The sequence below is a fragment of the Bos mutus genome, chromosome 8, assembly GCF_027580195.1.
Source record: "Bos mutus isolate GX-2022 chromosome 8, NWIPB_WYAK_1.1, whole genome shotgun sequence".
NCBI classification, from domain to species: Eukaryota; Metazoa; Chordata; class Mammalia; order Artiodactyla; family Bovidae; genus Bos; species Bos mutus.
In genome coordinates, this window is record NC_091624.1 from 47,509,544 (window position 1) to 47,529,767 (window position 20,224).

Here is a 20,224-nt window from a genome sequence, read left to right on the forward strand (position 1 = left end):
GCCATAAAAAAGTTAGACATTGTTGGTCCACACTCTGTGCTACAGGATCAGAGGTCTAAATCTAGATGCGGTGATCATATGGCAACACTGTTAGGTCAGATGGTGTTCCAGAGAATCCTGAACAAGCATGTATTATTTAGATTACAAACAAAAGAAAAACATAAAAATTTAAATGTTGTGTGGAAAATATGTATCCCCCTCCCCCAAAAATATGTCTCTGAAAATAGCCAAATTTGGAAAACACTGTTCTAAATGTTCACTCTCTCCCCTTTTTCCCCCTCACTCTATGAGAACTTAAGAATTCCTTATTGTGAAGGATTCTAGAATTGCAAGATTAAGTTAATTTCCTTCTGTAGTCTCTCAAGTATGAATGGTTAATTTCTTCTCTATGAAAGAAGTACCCATGGATCACACAGTGATTTTTGCCGAATTCTTTTCTACATACTCAAGACTTTAAGGAATGTCATCAATGCAAAATATACCAACTTCAAACATTTTTTCACATTTATCCCTCCTTCCATCATAAATAAAACCACATGCTATTGTCCTTCAAAAAAAAAAACAAAACTTCAATGCAATATCTTATAGCAAGAATGGTAAATAGTTTTGTCACAGCAACTCCAGTAGGTACATCTACCTAGAATCCCATTTTAAGAAAGATCCAAAGCTGAGTTTGGATCCAATGAGTAACAGTACCGTGACTGATCAGTGATGTCTACCATGTACTAGATCTTGGGCACAACACACAACATGTATCTGCCAGCCTTGATTTAGAGAAAAGCTATTTAAATAATTTCCCATCAATGATAAATGGATTTCTCTGCCTTATTTTTATTTTAGTCGGGACCCAATCTAATTCCTCTTTATAACTTCCATCTAATTTACATATATACACATAATATACATTAAGCATGAAGCATGAACACCAAAAATTATTTTGTAGATGATCAGAGTTCCACAGAGACCCTTTTATAAATACACAGAAAGGATGGACAGAATCACTTAATTTATAAACTGTCTCACTTAAAGAAAGCGGGGGGCTCTTTGGGGCCCAGGCTAGTGATGGACCTCAGGAGGCTTCAGGGACTGAAGGAAAAAGAGAATGGCTGTCTATTTTCAGTTAAGGTGGACTGGCCCATAGTTGTAGGTCAAAAAGTAGAAAGGAACCAAAGTCTAAAACTGGACAAAGGTGATGAACCAATAGCTGCAGAATGCTTAAATAATGGCAGATTACAAGCAGCATTCAGAGTTTATGTGTATAAAATGCACTTGAAAAGAGAGAAAAGGACAACAGCAGTTATTCTTGGTAAAATTATAATTTATGGCTTTTTTTTTTCCCTTTTCTACTAAGTCTTTCTACTCCTTATCTTCATTTTTCTGAGTGTCCTGTACCACATACGCACTGCCATTTTAATGAGGGGGAAAAAGCAATAAAGGAAACATGTTTTTATCTTATCGCTCAATGTTTTGGTTGTTCCAATAACCTCTTACTGACTTTTAGTTAAGATCAAGTTTGTCCAACTATGCTATCGTTGGGCAGCTAGGTTGTTTTAATCTTTTGGTATCACAAGCAACATAGTGCTCCTGTAGTTGAAAATTAATTTGAAATATCAAAGAAGAAAAATTAGAAAAACCTCTAGAAAAATGACCAAAAGTGTTTAAACAACTCATAATATACTAAAAGTATTACCACTCAAAAATTTGTAACTTAGCATATTCACTTTCTACTAAATAATTGTTTTAACCAAATTTTCCAGTTGAATAGTTTGCTTTCAACTAAGTTGTATTTGGATAAAACTGATTTTCACCAAAATGATTTTAAGATAAATTGGTATTGGACAGAGTATACTACCAGCATTAGGGGGGAAGTCTGAAGGCAGAGATAAGAAATAGGCTCCCCAAAAGGTTCATTAATAAGAACAGGCAAGTCTGAAACAGAAACATCACCAAGGGCAATGGTTCAAAGTAGAAGGAAATGTCTATCAAGGAGCTATAAAACTAGCCCAAATAACTTAGAAAGTGCTAGTATGCATATCAAGTAAATTCAGTTTCAGCTGCCTGCTTGGACACGCTCCCCTAGGAACAATGCTGGATTTTCTCTAGGTTCCCTAGATGAAAAAAAAGTTTATAATCTGTTTGGGGTTCAAAATGAGGAGGCGTGTTCCCCAAATTATTCATCCACAGTCACTTTCCCAGTAAATGAGGTTCTGGAACTGACTACTGCATGATGGGGAACCCAAACCACTTCTTGGGCATATTATGGTTCCCTCTCCCAAATTATAGACAGTAATATCCTAAATTGTCAGAAAAAGCAGAGGTGGCAAATGATGTGAATTTGCACAGAAAGAAGCAACCTGAACTGGATTGCCTCAGGAGTAAAATACCCAGGTAGTGGGTTTCAGCTTCTGGAACAGCTGATTAGCATGGCTAGAGCCCTCTCTGGTTTGAACAATCTTCAAAGGAACCTGATTATAGTTAAGATTTCTTTTTAGTCCATTATTGCTCAATGGAAAATCCTGGAGAGCTTTCTTAGAAGCCTGTATTCATTCAAGTATTAACTGGCTGCCAAACCGCTGCTGTAGCTGAGGTAAGTAGAGAGGTAGCAGGGTGGAAGGCAAAGACATCTTTGCCATTAAAGAAGGTGTTCTCTAGGAAGGAAAATGGAGAACTGCATTTACATTCAGTCACAGCAAAGCAGGTGTGAAAAAACAAGGCATATGAATCAATCTGTTTCTAGTAAGAAGTAAAAACGTAGAGAGGGACTAGTCACAAATGGTATTGGGGCAAGTGAGTAGCCACTTGGAAAAAAAATTAATTTGGGCCTATCTCTCATACCATACACTAAGAAAAACACACCACAAAACTTATGTGTAAAACAGAAGCCATAAAAGTAGTAGTAGAAGACAATTATAACCTTGTAAAGAGACAGGCTTCTCTAACTAGGACAGAAAATCCAAAAAGTATAAAAGGTAAGACTGACAAATTCAACTACAGCTTAGGAAAAAATCTACCTGGCAAAAACACCACAAGCAAAGACAAAAGACCAATAACAAATTGGGGGTAAAGGGGATATTGCAATTCACTTTGCAAACCTCCATATTATAAACATCAACCACAAATTGATGTTCAAATGACTCCCCCCAAAAAAGGCAAAGAATATGAGATACTTCACAGAAAAGGAAATACAAAAATATTTTAAACATATGAAAAAATATTCAAACTCACTCATAAAAAGAAATAAAAATTAAAAGTACACTAAGAAATTTTCACCTATTAGATTGGAAAAAAATTCGAAAATTCAAGAACACATTTTGTTGGCAAGAAGACGGGTAGCATGGTGCTCTCAGACTCAAGTTGGGATATAAACTGCCTCTATGAAGGACAAATTGGCAGTACCTATAAAATTATTATGAGATACAGTCTTTGACCAGCAATTCCACTTTCAGTAATTTATCCTACAAAAATACTTGCACAAGTGTGAAATAATCTATGTAACACTGCAGCACTGTTTCTAATAGCAAAGACTGAAAATTTCCCAAATGTCCATCAATATGGTACTGATCCTATATCCACACAACAACATGCAAGAGATCTCTAAGACATATTGTTAAAGTGAAATATACTTCATATATTTCTCCCTTGTTATGTAAAGAACACTAAAACACCCTGTTTTGTGAAAAGAGCAGAATAACATGCATAAGCTTTCACTGGTTAAAAAAAGGAAAGCAGAACAGAATTTATATTTGTATTGACTTGGATATAAATTTTAAAACTCTGAAAGGATAGGAATTGAGTAGATGCTGGATAGAAGTGGAAGAGAAACTTTTTATTTTTAAACATATTGTAGACTCATGTGAATGCATTTCCTTTGCAAAAGTTAAATCTTACAGTTTAATATAGTAAATGTTTAGAAAATATAGCTTGAGTTCCTAGATAATATTCTATACCCCTCCATTTTGCACCCCTCCATTTATAGGTTATAGATGGTAGACAAGTGACTGAGGCCTTGAACTTCAAATTCAAAGCACAATGAATGTTACAGAAGGAAATATGATATGGAGAAGGGAAGAACTTACCAACGAACAGGTTATATAAACCAAGGCAGAGACACTAAAGAAAAGAGGGAAGGATACTATCGTGTGAAAGATCGGAGCAAAAGTGTCACATCAAGATAAAGAGATAAACCAGAGGTTAACTCTTGAGACGGTTCAGGATCAAAGGTGATATAATTCCATAGGGTACTTGAATCTGTTAGTTCAAACACAGATGTCACAGAATGCTGTGACTCAGGGGTGCTGCCCTCAGGTGGGCAGCTGCAATGGAGGGAAGGGCAGTGCAGACGCAGCAGCACAGTGATGAACAGCAGGCCTTCTCTGCTGCTCACAGGCTGAACCCGAGTGAAACCCTCTGAGAAAAGCAAATAAGGCCACAAGGCTGGTTACAATAAAGGAAACAGTATTTTGAATGAAGTTTCTTGAAAACTGCTTTCATTCATTCATCAAATGTTTACAGAACACCTACTCTGTGCCAAGAACTTCTCCACGGGCTCAATAAATTCATCCACCCAAATAAATATGTCCAAAATAATTTAAACCAAATGGCATTTTAAAAGATTTTTGAGATAAACAGAAGCTTAAAAGTTTAAAAAAGAAGTCGCTAAAAGTTAACTGACAACTATAAAGTGCTAAGAAACTATGGTAAACAGATTTCAAAATGTACACAGGATATCTTATTGTTTTTTAAAAAAGTGAAATCAATGACAACATGTGAATTTAAATAAGACAATCATTTTTAGAAATTATAATGAGGAATTTTACTAAACTTAAAATATGGCTTCATATTCTCATCACTACAATTGATAAAACAAGAAAACATAAATAGGGAACTAATTCAGAACAGATGTCAGGGAAGAATTTTTCCAGTAGTGAACTATAAACATGAGAAGCAAATAATGAAAAATGTATTATGGTAAAATTTAGAATCAGTTACTAATTACACGATCCAAGTAGTAAATCAGATACCTAAATACCTAGAAGAGGCATTTAAAATTAATGGACAAACCATGTTTTTACTATTCAAACCTAACTCAGATAATACATAAACCTGCAATGTGTTAAAATTTGGCTATTCCCCAATGCCTATAAAGTCAGCTCTTATTTATCCATAAAGGAGAAGGAAATGGCAACCCACTCCAGTATTCTTGCCTAGCTAATCCCATGGACAGAGGAGCCTGGTGGGCTGCTGTCCATGGGGTCGCACAGAGTTGGACATGACTGAAGCGACTTAGCGTGTGTGCATGTATTTATCCATAAAAATGTATCCAACTGCAAATCTAACAAGTTTGCAAACAGAACTTATTGAATTCTTCCTGCCTGATTTGCTAACATTTTTCCAACTTAATACCTTTGTGGTACTTTACTTTTGACCTGCTTTCTCAATATTTCACTTTATCTATTTACACTCTAAAAGGAAATGTAAAGACTTACAAGCCCACCATCACCAGTCCTTCTCTAGGAAAAAGCAAAAAGGACAGTTTCACCTTAGCTGCTACATTTAAGAAGAAATGATTTATGCTTAGCATGCAGTAAGAATCAGAAAGCAACCGGAGTAGCAAACAACAGTGTCTATTCCAATGAAAGTTTATTAATTTGTAGGAAGTCAATTTGTGATTCATCCATATTCAAATGAATGAACAAAAACAAATTCCAAAGCTAAATATAAAATGACTTTTGGACTATCCAGATTTCTGCTTGTTTTCACTTTATGGACAAAAAAAGGCTGTGAAGCTGGCAGTCCATTGACTCTCTCAGGTCACCAAGATCTCACTCAATGGCTACAGTTATTTACCACATAGGCCAAAAATGTTAAGCATGATATTACTACTACTACTACTATTTGTATAGTATACAAAAGAGTTCTGAGCCACCTGACTACAGCAATCAGGTAGTGACAAGAGGCTAAGTCAGAGCTGACACAAGCATTCAACCTCACAAACTGAAAGATCCTTAAAGATCACATGGTAAGCCCAACATTATTATTTTACAGATGATGATACTTAGGTTCCCCCAAAAGATTACTTAACTTACCCAAGGCTCGGCAGTTTCACAGCAGCAAAACCAGTCCAAGGCCTCTGAGAAGCAATCTAGTGCTCTCTGCAAAATACAGCATCCCACTCTTGGAGAAAATGCTGAAGGACTGACCTTGTACATGTGAGGCAATTTTTTTTTTTTTTTTTTCCCAGAGTTGGGTGATAGTAAAGGGCTATGTAGTTAGTTACATGTGAGGAGATACTTACTTCATCCATCAACCCAAGATAAAATGCAGATCTTATTTCATAGCCCTAAATAATATCCTGAATTTATTTATCAGACATGAGTAATAACTTTTCTCCCCCATATTACTGTGGGCTTCCAGAGTTTACCAGCAACTGGCGAAAAACATGACAAAGAAATAAACTATCTTTTCAAACAGACTGCAAGCCTGTCCTATTATTTACTAATGGGGTTTCCTTTGTGGCTCAGACAGTAAAGAATCCACCAGCAAAGGGGGAGACCTGGGTTCAATCCCTAGGTTGGGAAGATCCCCTGGAGAAAGGAATGGCTACCCACTCCAGAATTCTCACCTGGAGAATTCCATGGACAGAGAAATGTGGTAGGCTACAGTCCATGGGATCACAAAGAGTCAGACATGACTGAGCAACCTTTACTCACTCACTGAGAAAAATATTATTTAATGAGATTAAAAAATAATATTAGCACTTATACTATTAAGTAATCATTCCATCTCTGGCTTTTACTCTTTTCTGAAATTTTCCATAACAGAAAGTCTATGCTGCTTTATTATTTACTTTTTCCTTGTTAAATATTAATATTCAAATTCCCATGAGCCTCTTTCTAAAACTTCTAAGAAACCAAAATTCCAAAATCTCTTTGCCTAACTTATTTCAACATATATGTAGTGTCACACAAATCTACTTACATATATTTTAGAAAAGATAAGAAATTTAAGAATTTTTATGTTTAACTGGCTATACATAGATGCCATGGTTCTATTTCCTGAACCTTAAGAAATTTTCCCAAAAGAAGTTGATATTAATATTTCCTCACCTACAGCAGCCCATTCTTCATTGAGAGGAAGCAGCACAAGAGAAAGTAAAAATAGAGGGGAAAATGATAGAAGAGTCAAACCAAAAGTCTTGTCAGGAAAAAAAAATCATAGCAAATCTTCCTACACAGATATAACACAAGTCAAGCTGCAATTTCCTTGTATCACCATGCAGCCGTCCGGCCTTGTGGTGGGCATCTTGACAAGGTATATTCAATTAAAAGTGTTAAAACTTAAAGAAAAGAACCAATGTATGATATCATTTTGTCCATTCATTCCAAGAATATCCTAATCCATATAATTGGTTACTTATATTATAGATGTTCTCTATTCATATTCAAATTTAGATGGGGGAATATTTTATGGGTATTTACTATCTCTGTTAGACTTAGGAGCCACAGGAATTTCAAAGATATATGAGGCATGTTTTTGAAGCCTACAGTTTGACAGGAGAATAAGCAATGTACACAAGAGTACAAAAAGAAAGCAGTGAAATAAGAACTTTATGAAAGACTAAAGCACAATCAGAATTCATTTCTTGAGCTAGTTTTAGAGGAAGGGTAAGATTTCAATAAGCAGAGACAAAGAAGAAGAGAACTCCATAAAAAAGAAAACTATGAACAAATGTGGCAGGGTAAAAGGATGTCTTCTGAAGCACAGAGAGGATATCAATTTGACTAGGACAGGAAAATTACTTGGAAATAAAGAAACCAAGGTGTGCAGCCTTTGGCGTTTTATTTTGGAGACAATACCCAGCTGCTGAAGACTTTTGAACCCAAGGGTGATATAATAAAGGCCTACATTTCATATGTTTGGAAGAGACCATTAAACCTACAGTGTTATTTAGCATAAGCGTAAAAAAAAAGTGATGTAACAGAAGCCATACTTGAGGAAGAATAATTTGGCAATAATAGAATTGACAGAGAAGGGATAGTATGCAGGCAGGTCAGACAGAATACTACAATTGTCCCACATTCATAAGCCGAGTAATTTAAGTGGATAAGTCAATGTTATGCCAAGCTACCACATTTTATACACATATCTTGAATGTAATATAGAACTTCTATAGTGATTCAGGAAAACATGGACTCACACACAAATCTCCTAATTTTCCCTCCTATCTTCACCTTAGTAACAAATTCTGGCTTGGAATTTTTATTTCACTTTACCTCACTGAAGTTTTTTATCAATAAGACTCCTTATCATCTTTACATATTAGCAAAATCAACAAGATGTACATTATCAGTGCTTAATCAGAAGAGCACTTAAAGCAATTTTTAAACCCTATTTTGTTAAAGAATTTGCTTTATATCATACACAATAAATTTCCCTCAAATTTCATATTTTATTTTCCAAGAGAAAGAGCACTTTCTTTCTTGCAGACTACAACCACATAATCAAAACAAACAAAACGTAATTATCCAGTGAATGTGTAATAGTTACTTCATAGAGTTTTTTAATAGATTGGCTGCCACCAAGTATCATGAAAGCAGAAACTAACTGCTTTCTTTGCTTTGGGTGTAAACTGGGCCACACATGAATGTCCCTCTTCTAGAAAAAGGACCAAACCAGGTTAAGTTTTCAACATTTCACAGATTAAGATAGTCTTATTCTACTGGATTTCCCAAAAGAAGAGATTTAATTATAAAGTACCGTTTTATTAAAAAAAAAAAAAAAGGTCATCAAAAAGGTACACCGAAATGGTCAAGTTACATAAGCCTTACAAAAAATTATGCCTCATTTTTAGTAAATCAGAGTTTTGAAACAGTATGGAACAGATATTTGAAAAAGAAGACTGAAAACATTCACTTGGTTTGAGGTCATCTGAAGAAGTGCATATGATTAGGGCCCTAAGTTTAAGCAAGGGGTGGTGTCCCAGTTTGTAAGAAAGCCTAGTCTCTGCTTCCAAGACTTTCCATTTGAGTGCAAAAATGTTGCCACTTATCAGTGACCACTGGAACCTCTCCAACAGTCAGTTCGGCTTCCTACCCAGAGGAGCACTGACACAGCTGACTGGTTCAGAGCAATCAGACAACAGGCCTCAGCCTCAAAGCAGTCAAGGAACAAAGATTGGTGACCAGATATTCAGGGGAAAAAAGCATGGAAAAGGCAGGAGAGGGGGAAGGGGACGAGGAGAGAACATAATTAACCAACGTAAGCGTCCAGAAAGTCACATCCACTCAACATGTCAAAGAGAAAAATGCGTTACCTGGAGACATTCTGCTAGGGGTGGATTTTTTTTTTTTAATTTAAGATAAATAAGAATATCGAAACTGTCACGGAGGAAATCCAAGTCATATGAACAAACTTAACTAACAAGTTTTACATATTAACATTTATAAAACGTAGTTTACTCAACAAATTCACTGAAAGATGTCCTATTTCCTAAAAACTGTACCTAACAGTTGTCCTTTTGAGTGATTCCAGTCCTGCACGCGATTTCAAATTGAAGGGGGAATAGGTGGGGTGCAGAATACATGAAATTTTTACAGCATGGAAATAAAAGTATTTTTAAACCTTCCTGGGGTGAAAAGTTAGGCAAAAGGTAATACGTGGAAACTGTCAAGTCCTTCTCTACACACCCACCCACCAGATACCATCGCAGCCGGCTAGGGGAGTCTCCCTCTTTTTGCCTGACAGCTTCACTTTCTTTGAGGTCTGGAGCTGGTGATCACACTGGCCCGTCATGGTATTTTCAGTTAACAAAGCAGTTACTCAACAGGGGAAAAAGCCACAAAGGAGCCGAGCAGCTGCTGCTGCACCCGTGATGCAAGTGCAGGATGAGCCCCGGGCCGCCACCGCCGCCTCGGCTCCTCCGTGACGTCCGGGAGGGGTATCCCCGGCCCTCAGGAAGTGGTGGCCGCGGGCGGCTCCGCCCCCAGGCAACTCTGGGCTGGCGAGGACGCCGGGTGGCGGGAAGGCCGGGCCCGTGACGGACGGGGATCACCGGCCGAAAGCCGAGCACGCCCCGCGGGCCGCGCGCCCCGGGCCCTCCCTCGAGTCACCCTTCATGGCGGTCTCCGCGCCCTGACTCGCCCTCCGCTCCCGTCACAGCCCGCGCGCCCCACTCTCTCCCGCAGCTCACACCCACTCACCCCGACCCCCTGCGCCGAGCCTGGCCCAGCGTCGCCGGTCACCAGACGGGGTCGAGCCGAGTCCAAGATGGCGACTCCACCCCCGCCCCCTCCGCACTCCGCGGGGTCAGGGCGCCCCCTCACGCGGCGCGCTCGCGCCCGAGGCCCGGCTAAAAATAGCCAGGCCCGACTATATTTGGTGCGGCCGGATCCCGGCGCGGCCGCGCGCACCCCGCCCCGCCCCGCCCCGCGCGCACCCCCGCCCCGCCCCGCCCCGCCCTTCCCCGCCGGGGCGCTGCGCTGAATGGAGAAGGGGCGGGGGTGACCGAGGGGAACCTACTCCGCTATCTGCGGCGCGCGCCGGCGGCGGGGCCGGGCCAACCGCCGAATTTAGTAACATCGCCTGCGTCAATCACGCGCCTCGCGTGCGTCAGTGCTGCGCGGCTCCAGGTCCTGCTCCCCCCACCACCCGCCAGTCTTTGAATGGATGCAATGTAGCAGCGCCCTCCTTCCTTCCCAGACTGGATTGGAACCTGTGGCAGTGCAGAGACTCTGTTCCTGTCCTCTAGGTCAACTTTCGTAGCACCCTTCCAGGTCTTCTCCACACCACCCTGTCTGAAGTGGAAGTGGAGGCGAAGAAATATACCCAGATCATATATATAACTTTAGTTTTGTTTTCAAGTTTCCTGTGCTAGCTCGAACCTTCGATTCTGAATTGTGTGCTCCGCCCCACCCCACCCCCAACACACACGCAAAGGTTGTGACAGGTCAGAAACATAAATGTCATGTCTGATTCAAGCGGACCACATGGGACCATTGTCTGTGCATAGATTCACTCAAATATTTTCTCCTCCTCAAAAATTCATTTCTAAAAGTGGTTGCTTGCATCCAGCTGCAACTTATGGAGCTAGAAGACTTTAACTCTGATAAAATTTTGTTATTATTTTCAGCAAGAAATTCACACTTAAAATCTTCACTTCCAGGAAGAAACTGCTCTCCGTAACAGAATCTCGCAGGCTTTCAGCTCACCATTTCATAACAAACGCGTCTCGGGAGACCAGAACAAATCCCCTAACGAATGACTAATAAATCCTGTTGATTGATTTCGAAATGTTTAATTTGGGAGGTGGAGGGGAGGCCCATCTACAACCATCAAAAAGTGAAAGTGCAAGCTGAGAGTTCCATTTCTGACGGGAGAAGGTGATTTGCAACAGTCAGACCCGCTCAGCTGTTCAACACGTGTGTGTTTATTTTACACACATTAAGTAGTTGCTGCTACAGCGCGCGCGGATGGTGGATGTGCACTAAATTGGGTTATAAGGTCCAGTTAGGAAATTCACACCTTAAGTGTAAAGAAAGAAAACCTTATCTTCCCAGAGCCAACGGTATCCCTGTGCAAAACACGCACCCAGCAAATGACCGGAGGAGGAGAGGGATTAAGCCTAGGCACTAAGAGCCAGAGAGACGAGAGACGTAAACAGCTTTAGGCTGTTGCTTGGGGAAAGCGCAACTGCACCTCAGGGAGTCTTCGGACTGGTGCCTGACTCCTGCACTGGCTGCCAGGTCACTCAGAGAAGCTGTTTGGCGGAGCCTTGCCTTTCGGAAGAGCTGTCCTCTCTCTTACCCCCTCGCCCTGGCTCCCTGCCCCGGGGCAGCCTCGGAGGCGTGCCAGTAGCACTCCTCCAACTCTACTCCACCCGAGCCTGACAGCTGGGCGGTCCCGCCTGACCTGCGGGCGGGCCGCTGCACCCTCTTACCGACTCGCGACCGGGCGAGCCGCGCGGTTGCAAAGGGGTTGGCAGCACTAGTCCGAAAGGTCCCCGCGCCAGGACTGGCTGCGCCGCACAGTTTCCATTGTGCTGCCCTGCGAATGGCCGGGAACGCGCGCGCGCGTGCTCGCACATGCACACACACACACACACACCCTCCCTCGCACACGCGGAACCGACTGGGCCAGAGGAGGGAGGAGGAGGGTGACGTAGCGTCCCATGGCGTCACATTGACGTCTCGCATTCCAGGCACTCTATGGAGAGGGCGCTAGGGCTCCTGTGGCATAAATGACGTGCCGAGAGAGCGAGCGAACGCGCAGCCGGGAGAGCGGAGTCTCCTGCCTCCCGCCCCCCACCCCTCCAGCTCCTGCTCCTCCTCCGCTCCCCACACATAGACAAGCTCACACCCGCTCCCTCACTCGCACATACAGACACACGCGCGCACACACGCTCCTCACACACACTCTACTCTCTCCCGCGCGCTCACACCCCTCTCGCCCTGCGCTCTCGCGGGTGCAGCGCAACACCGCAGTCGGACTCCCCTCCCGGGCTCACTTTGCAACGCTGACAGCGCCGGCGGTGGCCGTGGAGGTGGGAACAGAAGCGGCATCCTATCCCCTGGTCGCGGCCGGAGACGGGACGCCCGCGGAACCCCTCGGCGGCGCTCTCCCATGAGTCGGGATCGCAGCATCCCCTGCCAGCAGCTCACTGCCTCTGGGAGCCGCTGGACTTGTACACCGCAGCCCTTCCGGGACAGCAACATTGACTCCCCTCCCAGTGCAGATTTCGGGGCAGCTTTCTAGAAACTCGCACTAAAGACGGAACCGCCACAGCATTCAAGTACGTATGAGATTCGCTCAGTTAATAGGGGGACTTGTTAAAAAGTTGGCGCGCTGAGAAGCTCAGCTTCTGAAATTGACAACTTTTTGAGTTGGGGTTTCCCCCTCCGCCCAGCCTTCTCGCTCTGGCTTTGCTCGCGGAGTCGCCGGTGGGTTCTGATCTGAGACTTTTCCCTCCGGTAGCGGGCCTGCGGGGATCTCTGGAGCTTGTGGGATTCCTCTCCTTATCCGAAGAGGCGAAAAGCCTCTAACAAAGACCAGGACCGGGATTTGTGCAGTAGCAGCTCCAGCGATGTAATTCAGGGTATTTCGGCTCTAGTTGTCATGGTAATGATGCTCTAGGCGGCGGCGGCGGCGGCGGCGGCGGCGGCAGCGGCAGGGAGTTGCAGCTCCTGTGATGAACGGCAGTAATTTTCCTGCCTTTTAACTAGGATTGGAAATAGGGGCTCCAGTGCGTCCAGGTTAATCTACTTAATGGTGACTCCGAGATGGTTGACTGGGAGGAAGCTTGAGAGGGAAGGGACCTGGCCGGAGTTTGCAGCCGGGTTCGGAGGATCTCAGGAAAGAGGGCGTAATTGTAGGAATGTGGCTTATTGTATTGAAATGAGCCTGGGGCTCCACCAGGCACGTCTGCCTGGCGTCGCCGACTTGCCCGTGTACACTTTTCCCTTCGTAGGTAATCGGGTGTAATTGCCGACCCCCGTGCCCCAACATGCGTGGGGACAGTGCCCCCCCCCCTCCTCTGGGCCTTTACTTGGTATGGGTAAGGCATGTTTTAACTGACAGAATTCGCTTTTGGAGAAGTTGCTCAGAGTGTTTTACTCTTGATAGAAATGAAAGTTCTCAGTGGTAAGAGAACGGTCAAGCGAGTGCAGCCTGCGGAGACTGACTTCCAAGGGCACCTCTCAAACCTTTTGGGAGCTTGGGGCAATCGTGAGGGAGAAGGCATTTGTCCCTTGATTCTAAAGAACGTTCTGGGAGATTGTCATTTATCTGTTGTGCCCACGGACTGTCTAAAGGGAAGAGCTGCAAGGAGTTTGGTAATCAGAAATCTCAGGCTATTATCCCAGAGTCCTAGAGTGCCGGGAGAGAGGTACAGAGCGCCGTTCAGTCATTTCATCACGAACCCAATCCTGAATCTTCTTTTCCCAAGACGGAGAGATATTTTACAGAACTGAGTTGGGTAAAGGAAAAGCTGCCCAACGTGGCTTCTGAGCACAGTCAATGAAGTCTGAGTTTTTTCGAGTTCTCTTACCTTAACAAAGATGCTCATAATGTGACTATCAAAAACCTCTAGGGCCACAGCAGACTTCACACCCGCTCCCAACCCCCGCACCCACCCCACCCTGCCCCCTTCCCCCTTCCCTCGGACCCTGCGCTCGCAGAAACTCTCCCCCGCGGTTTGCCTCCTCTCCCTCGGTCTTTCTGAGAATCTCTGTCTTTCCCTTTCTGTCGATCTCTCCTCCACTCCTCCTGCCCCCGCCCCACCTCCGCCCCCGCTCCCCAGGGTTGGAAACTCCGTGGAGGAGCCCCGGTCACAATGGTGCGTTTCACGGTTTCCTTCACACACTCCACCACGGGGGGGGAACACGGGGGTGTTCCTTTCGTCTGCCCACGAGAAAGAAAGGGGCTTTGACAGAGGTAGTTATTTCTTCCTAATTTACAACCCCGAGGCTCCGTGTTCCCGGCCGCGGCGGCCGCGAGCGGGAGCGGAGAAACGTGTTTCCAGGCGCGGAGGCTTTGCCTAGGTAACCAGTCGTTTCGGGGCGGGGAGAGAGGGGGGCGCGGAGAGAGTCGAGGGGCACTAGGCTCTGCTGTAGGAGGTGTGGTGTGGCTTGCCCACCCCACCCCACCCCACCCCCGCGAACGCTGGGCGCGCGAGGGAAGCCTCCCTTTCCTTGGGGAGACGCTTCCCTCACCCACCCTAGCCAGAGGTCGATCCTTGGAGAACGACTCCGCTTGAAAGACCCCAAAGAAGGGCGGGAACGTGGGCACCTGGAGGAGGTGGTGGGAGGTTGCTGGAGACTCCCATTGAAGATGCGGAGGGACGCGAAGCGCACGTTACAGCCGTGGGAAGATCCTGCGCTAGGGCGAGCGCAAGCTTTCTGTAGTATCAGCTGGGGCTGGGGGTGGGGGTGGCAAGGGAATCCCCCACTTCCTGGCTGTCAAGGGCTTCCCGGATCTGGGGGCTCCGATCCCCTCTCCTTTCAGGCAAGCCGCGGGCGCAGGGGCGGCGGGAGACCAAACTTACTCTATACCCGCGGTCCGCGCACGCCGGAGGTTTTTGGGATTTTGGCGGTTTTTTTTCGGGTGCCGGTTCCCATTCTTATAGCTGTGAGTGGGTCCGGGCAAAGGGGGCGCTATAGGCCGGAGAGTCGGACACGACTGAGCGACTGAACTGAACTGAACTGGGGCCATGGGATCCTTTCCGAGGCCCACCGAAATGCGCTTCCAGGTACAAAGTTTCGCTAAGGCTTTGCGCAGAGACACTTGCCCCAGAGCCGCTCTCGGCGCCCTCTGGAGAGTGCCCCCTCCGAGTCGTGCCCCCTCCGGGTCGCCCTATGGCCCCGAGCCTCGAAGTCGCCCACTCTCTGGGATACCGCCCGTGGGTCTGCGCAGGGGGGCCTCCCTCCGCTGGCACCAGCAGCGGCAAACGCCAACAGCCTTGTGCCGTGCTTCCAGAGCCGGCCTATTTCCACTGCGTCCTTTTTGTTTGCTTGACCCCTGGACCCCGAAACTCTCCGCTAATAGAAGCGAAGCTCCATTAGCATTTAGAATGAAAAGCGCAGACTTTCTTAATTCCTCGGGGCATTCATGCATTCGTTCCGGACCCTGTGCATTTCCTACGCAACGTGTAAAATCTGTATTTGAGGGGTGGGGGCGGGTGAAGTTGGAAAATATTTTCCGCTCCTGCACACTCACAGACTCCGATTCCGGCGGAACTCTTTCCTCAAGTGTTCCCATTCGGTTTTCCTGACATCGCTATCTCGGAACCACTTGGGGGGTCAGGCAGATTAATATCTGGGCCACAATTGGTTGCGCGTTTTCTAGCCTCGGTTCGGGAACCACAAAACCGCCGTGAGCGCGGACAACCTTTCCTCGGCTTCTTCACGGCGCTGTGATCCCTTTTGCCCAGGGACTCCGGTCACCTTAAACATTGCTTTCTTAGCCTTTTAATTCTTTGTGTCATTTCTAGATATCCCTACCACCCCCACCCCCGTACGTCCAGTCCAGGCCTCGGTGCCCCAGCATAGTCTCACTGTGACCTTTATCCTTTCTCCTGGTGCCTGCCCCCGTCCCCCCAGAGCCTACTGCGGAAGAGCGCAGCCCGGCAAGCCCCATCGCTGAGACTGGACCCTCAGCGGAGCCGGGCAGCACCGCAGCCACTTCACCCAGCCGGACGTCCCCGCCTCCTCCACTCTCGGCCTCCGCTGGAGAGACCCCCAGCCCCACCATTCAGCGCGCAAGATACCCTCCAGGTAGGTCTCAAGGCACGACCCCTTATTCTTCCTGGGCTGGGAGATGTGGGTGGGGGAGCCACACACCCACAAGCAGGCTGGTGGACTTGCCCAGCGCCAGGACAGTGAGTGACTGCTGGCCGCGAATTTCACGGCACAGGTGGCTTCTTTGCACGAAGCTCCTCTGGATACCACACGCTGTTGCTACCTAGTGGAGCAGCCAGATTAAATTAAGCGTTGCATTTCTCAAAGATATTTTTCCTAAGAAAAATGCAAATACACCAATAGATTGGGATCTTTTTATACATTTTAATGTCTTCATTTTTGCTTTCCTTTTAATGCTAAGGCATTTAAGAGTTATGGGATCATTTCGAACAATACAAAGCATTTTTGTTTGTATAAAACCCAAATCATTTGAGTGCAGACATTTGGATTATTGAAGCTCAGAGGGAAAGAGGGAAAGCATTTGAGCTGAAAACCAAGGAGGAAATTTGAGTTGGGCAAAAGAAAGGATTGCAGGTTTAGCTTGTAGCACCTCTGTTTGCATTTGGTAAAGGACTTCCCTGGTTGCTCAGTGGTTAAGAATCCACCTGCCAATGCAGTAGGCATGGTTCGATCCCTGGATTGGGAGGACCCCCTGGAAGAGGAAATGGCAACCCATTCCACTATTCTTGCCTGAGAAATGCCATGGACAGAGGAGCCTAGTGGGTCCATAGTCCATAGGGTCACAAAAGAGTTGGACAGGACTTAGCCATTAAACAACAACAAAGGGATACCAGGTGCCTAGCCAAAGAGATGCAAATAAATAGAACTCAGTCCCAGCAAGCTCACCTTCTATCTGGAAACCTCAGAAAGTCACAAAGAACAACAATAGGTAGGGACTGGTGAAGAATGATAGAAAAGAGTCATAGAGAAATCCAAGGGAAGAGAACAAATGAAACATCAGGCAATGTTCTTTTTTTTAATGACTAGCCTTTCATTTCACAGGGTAAATGCTCTTTTAATTTGAAACTAATGATCATTTGTAGGGCCTTGCTTGGAAAATAGAGGCTTGAACTGGCCTCTCCTTATCACTGCTTCTTCCAACAGGCCCTCAACACCTTTTTTCAAGTCAAGATTTCATCCCATACATGTATGACTCAATCAGATTTGGAAATGTGGGTAAGAGAAAGATGTCAAAGGAAATGTGAAGTATTCGCTTTTCTATTAGTCACACCTTTTACACCATAGACTCCAAAGAGACGTTAAGCACATGGTTTTCCTTTGGTTCAGAAAAACCAACCACCAGAAACTGCCCAGTTTACTATTTATATTTAGCCATAGAAGAGAGGAAATAATTAGATACATTATCCACTGGATCCAATATATCTTAGGGCTTTCTCATTAGTTCAACCTCTCTGAACAGAAATAAGTACTCCAGATATCAGTGCTCTGGGGCTGAGGGAAACTATATCTATTAAGAAAATGTTTTCTTTTCTAGAGGTGCTAACTTTTCTATCATAAGAAAATATGTAGATAACTCACTTATCATAACCAAATGGTAGTTATTAAGCAGCTATTGATATATTTATTACTTAGATGGAGAAATGTATATATTTACATATACATTTATACATATACATATACATATATAGTGCTGGAGAAGGGAATGGCAACCCACTCCAGTATTCTTGCCTGGAAAACTCTACGAACAGAGGAGCCTGGAGGTCTATAGTCCGTGGGGTAGCAAAGAGTCAGACACCACTGAGCGACTAACACTTGCTTACATATATGTGCTAAGTCGCTTCAGTTGTGTCTGACTCTGTGCAACCCTGTAGACTATAGCCTGCCAGGTTCCTCTGTCCATGGGATTCTCTAGGCAAGAGTACTGGAGTGGGTTGCCATGCCCTCCTTCAGGAGATCTTGCTGACCCAGGGATCAAACCCAAACGTCTTATGTCTCCTGCATTGACAGTTGAGTTCTTTACCACTACCACTAGTGCCCCCTGGGAACCTATATATAGGTGTATATGGCACAGAGCAGGTTTGGTGGGTGTTTTGTTGCAGCTGCCGATCTTTTTCTTTGCAGATGGTGCAAACTCCCTCGAGCCCATCTCCTGGGCCTACGTTCCCACCTCACCACCTAGCTGGCTGAAATCATCAACAGGGGTCCAGTTTGAGCAGGCTGCCAGTCCTGTTTGGAGGAGTAGGGAGGGGGTGGGAGAAAGCAACCACAAAGTGTGTGGGTACCCTCAGTTGGCACTCATAAAATATTAGAATGTCACTGGGTCAGTAAGTCCCAAGTAGGACACCTATTTTTCTTTCTTTTACTAACACTCAGGTTTACAAATCAGAGAGTTGACTTGGGGGGTGGGGGAGTAGTGGTCTCTTTCTCCCAAAATAAACCAACAGGGCATTCACTGGATTTCTTGTCTTCCTAAATTGATAGCTGAGGTCACTCCATTAAATTTCCAGGGCTCAAAATCACTTTTTAAAACACAATTGGGCTTTTGAGGGAAGACATCAAACTTCCCAGATCTAATGGAGGACAGGGCAAGGGAAGGAAGGTGGACACAGAGGTCCCCAGGAGGCTAGGTTTTGACAGTCTGTGTCCCCATTGACAGTTCCTGAAGGATTCCGTTTTCTGCCCATGGAGGACGGGAGGAAAGTGGGGGAGACGGAGGGAGAGAGGGAGGAAGGAAGGAGGAAAGAAATAAAAAAGGAATGAAAGAGAGAGCGAGCACTGGAGGGAAGGAAGGAATCAATGCTGCTAGAAAGGTGGAAAGACTGTCATTTCCTAGTTCCCATGTTAGAGAGCAATGAATCCATTGCCACCCATTAGCTAGGAAGACGCTTCTGAGAGTTCTTTTTTCCTCTCCCTGCAGATATGCCCTGCGTGCAAGCCCAGTATAGCCCTTCACCGCCAGGTTCCAGTTATGCAGCACAAACATATGGCTCGGATTACACCACGGAGATCATGAATCCTGACTACGCCAAGCTGACCATGGACCTTGGCAGCACCGAGATTACCGCCACAGCCACCACGTCCCTGCCCAGCTTCAGCACCTTCATGGAGGGCTACTCCAGCAACTACGAACTCAAGCCCTCCTGCCTGTACCAAATGCAGCCGTCGGGGCCACGGCCGCTGATTAAGATGGAGGAGGGTCGCGCGCACGGTTACCACCATCACCACCATGAGCACCACCACCACCACCAGCAGCAGCAGCAGCAGCAGCAGCAGCAGCCATCCATTCCGCCCCCCTCCGGGCCGGAGGACGAGGTGCTACCCAGCACCTCCATGTACTTTAAGCAGTCCCCGCCGTCCACCCCCACCACGCCGGGCTTCCCCTCGCAGGCGGGGGCGATGTGGGACGACGCAATGTCCTCGGCGCCCGGCTGCATCGCGCCCGGCACGCTGCTCGACCCGCCGATGAAGGCGGTGCCCACGGTGGCCGGCGCGCGCTTCCCACTCTTCCACTTCAAGCCTTCGCCGCCGCACCCACCCGCGCCGGGCCCCGCCAGCGGCCACCACCTGGGCTACGACCCGACGGCCGCCGCCGCGCTTAGCCTTCCGCTGGGAGCCGCCGCTGCCGCCGCCGCCGCCGCCGCAGCCGCGGGCAGCCAGGCCGCCGCGCTCGAGGGCCACCCGTATGGGCTGCCTCTGTCCAAGAGGGCGCCCGCCCTGGCCTTCCCGCCGCTGGGCCTCACGGCCTCCCCCACCGCGTCCAGCCTCCTGGGTGAGAGCCCCAGTTTGCCGTCGCCGCCCAGCAGGAGCTCGGCCTCGGGCGAGGGCACGTGCGCCGTGTGCGGGGACAACGCCGCCTGCCAGCACTACGGGGTGCGCACCTGCGAGGGCTGCAAGGGCTTCTTCAAGGTGAGCCGCTCTCCTCCTCTCGGCTCCCCTCCCCTCCACTGCCTGCCTCCCCAGCCACCCGCTGAGAGCATCTAAGCGGGTCCTTCCCGGTCCTAACCATTAGAGGTGTGATGTTACACTGTGCATTC

The 20,224-nt window shown here is 46.3% G+C and overlaps 1 protein-coding gene and 1 long non-coding RNA gene across 5 annotated transcripts in view; one reads left to right on the plus strand and one right to left on the minus strand.

Moving 5' to 3' along the window:
- The window catches only part of LOC138988884 (uncharacterized), a 486,353-nt gene extending 476,073 nt beyond the window's left edge, over window positions 1-10,280 (minus strand). Inside the window, exon 1 of one of the 2 annotated variants that reach the window (XR_011465111.1) lies at window positions 10,200-10,280. This is a non-coding gene — a long non-coding RNA (uncharacterized lncRNA). The remainder of the gene's footprint in view (window positions 1-10,199) is intronic. The other variant, XR_011465110.1, reaches the window with a different exon arrangement.
- Window positions 10,281-12,275: 1,995 nt separating this feature from the next.
- NR4A3 (nuclear receptor subfamily 4 group A member 3) overlaps window positions 12,276-20,224 on the plus strand; it is a 42,363-nt gene continuing 34,414 nt past the window's right edge. The window contains exons 1-4 of one of the 3 annotated variants that reach the window (XM_070375555.1): window positions 12,276-12,787; window positions 16,092-16,265; window positions 17,334-17,405; window positions 19,108-20,096. In XM_070375555.1, the coding sequence (XP_070231656.1) occupies window positions 17,375-17,405; window positions 19,108-20,096 (1,020 nt within the window). In that variant the 5' untranslated portion in view covers window positions 12,276-12,787; window positions 16,092-16,265; window positions 17,334-17,374. Of the gene's footprint in view, window positions 12,788-16,091; window positions 16,266-17,333; window positions 17,406-18,311; window positions 18,392-19,107; window positions 20,097-20,224 lie in introns of all 3 variants that reach the window. The other 2 variants (XM_070375557.1, XM_070375556.1) reach the window with 2 other exon arrangements.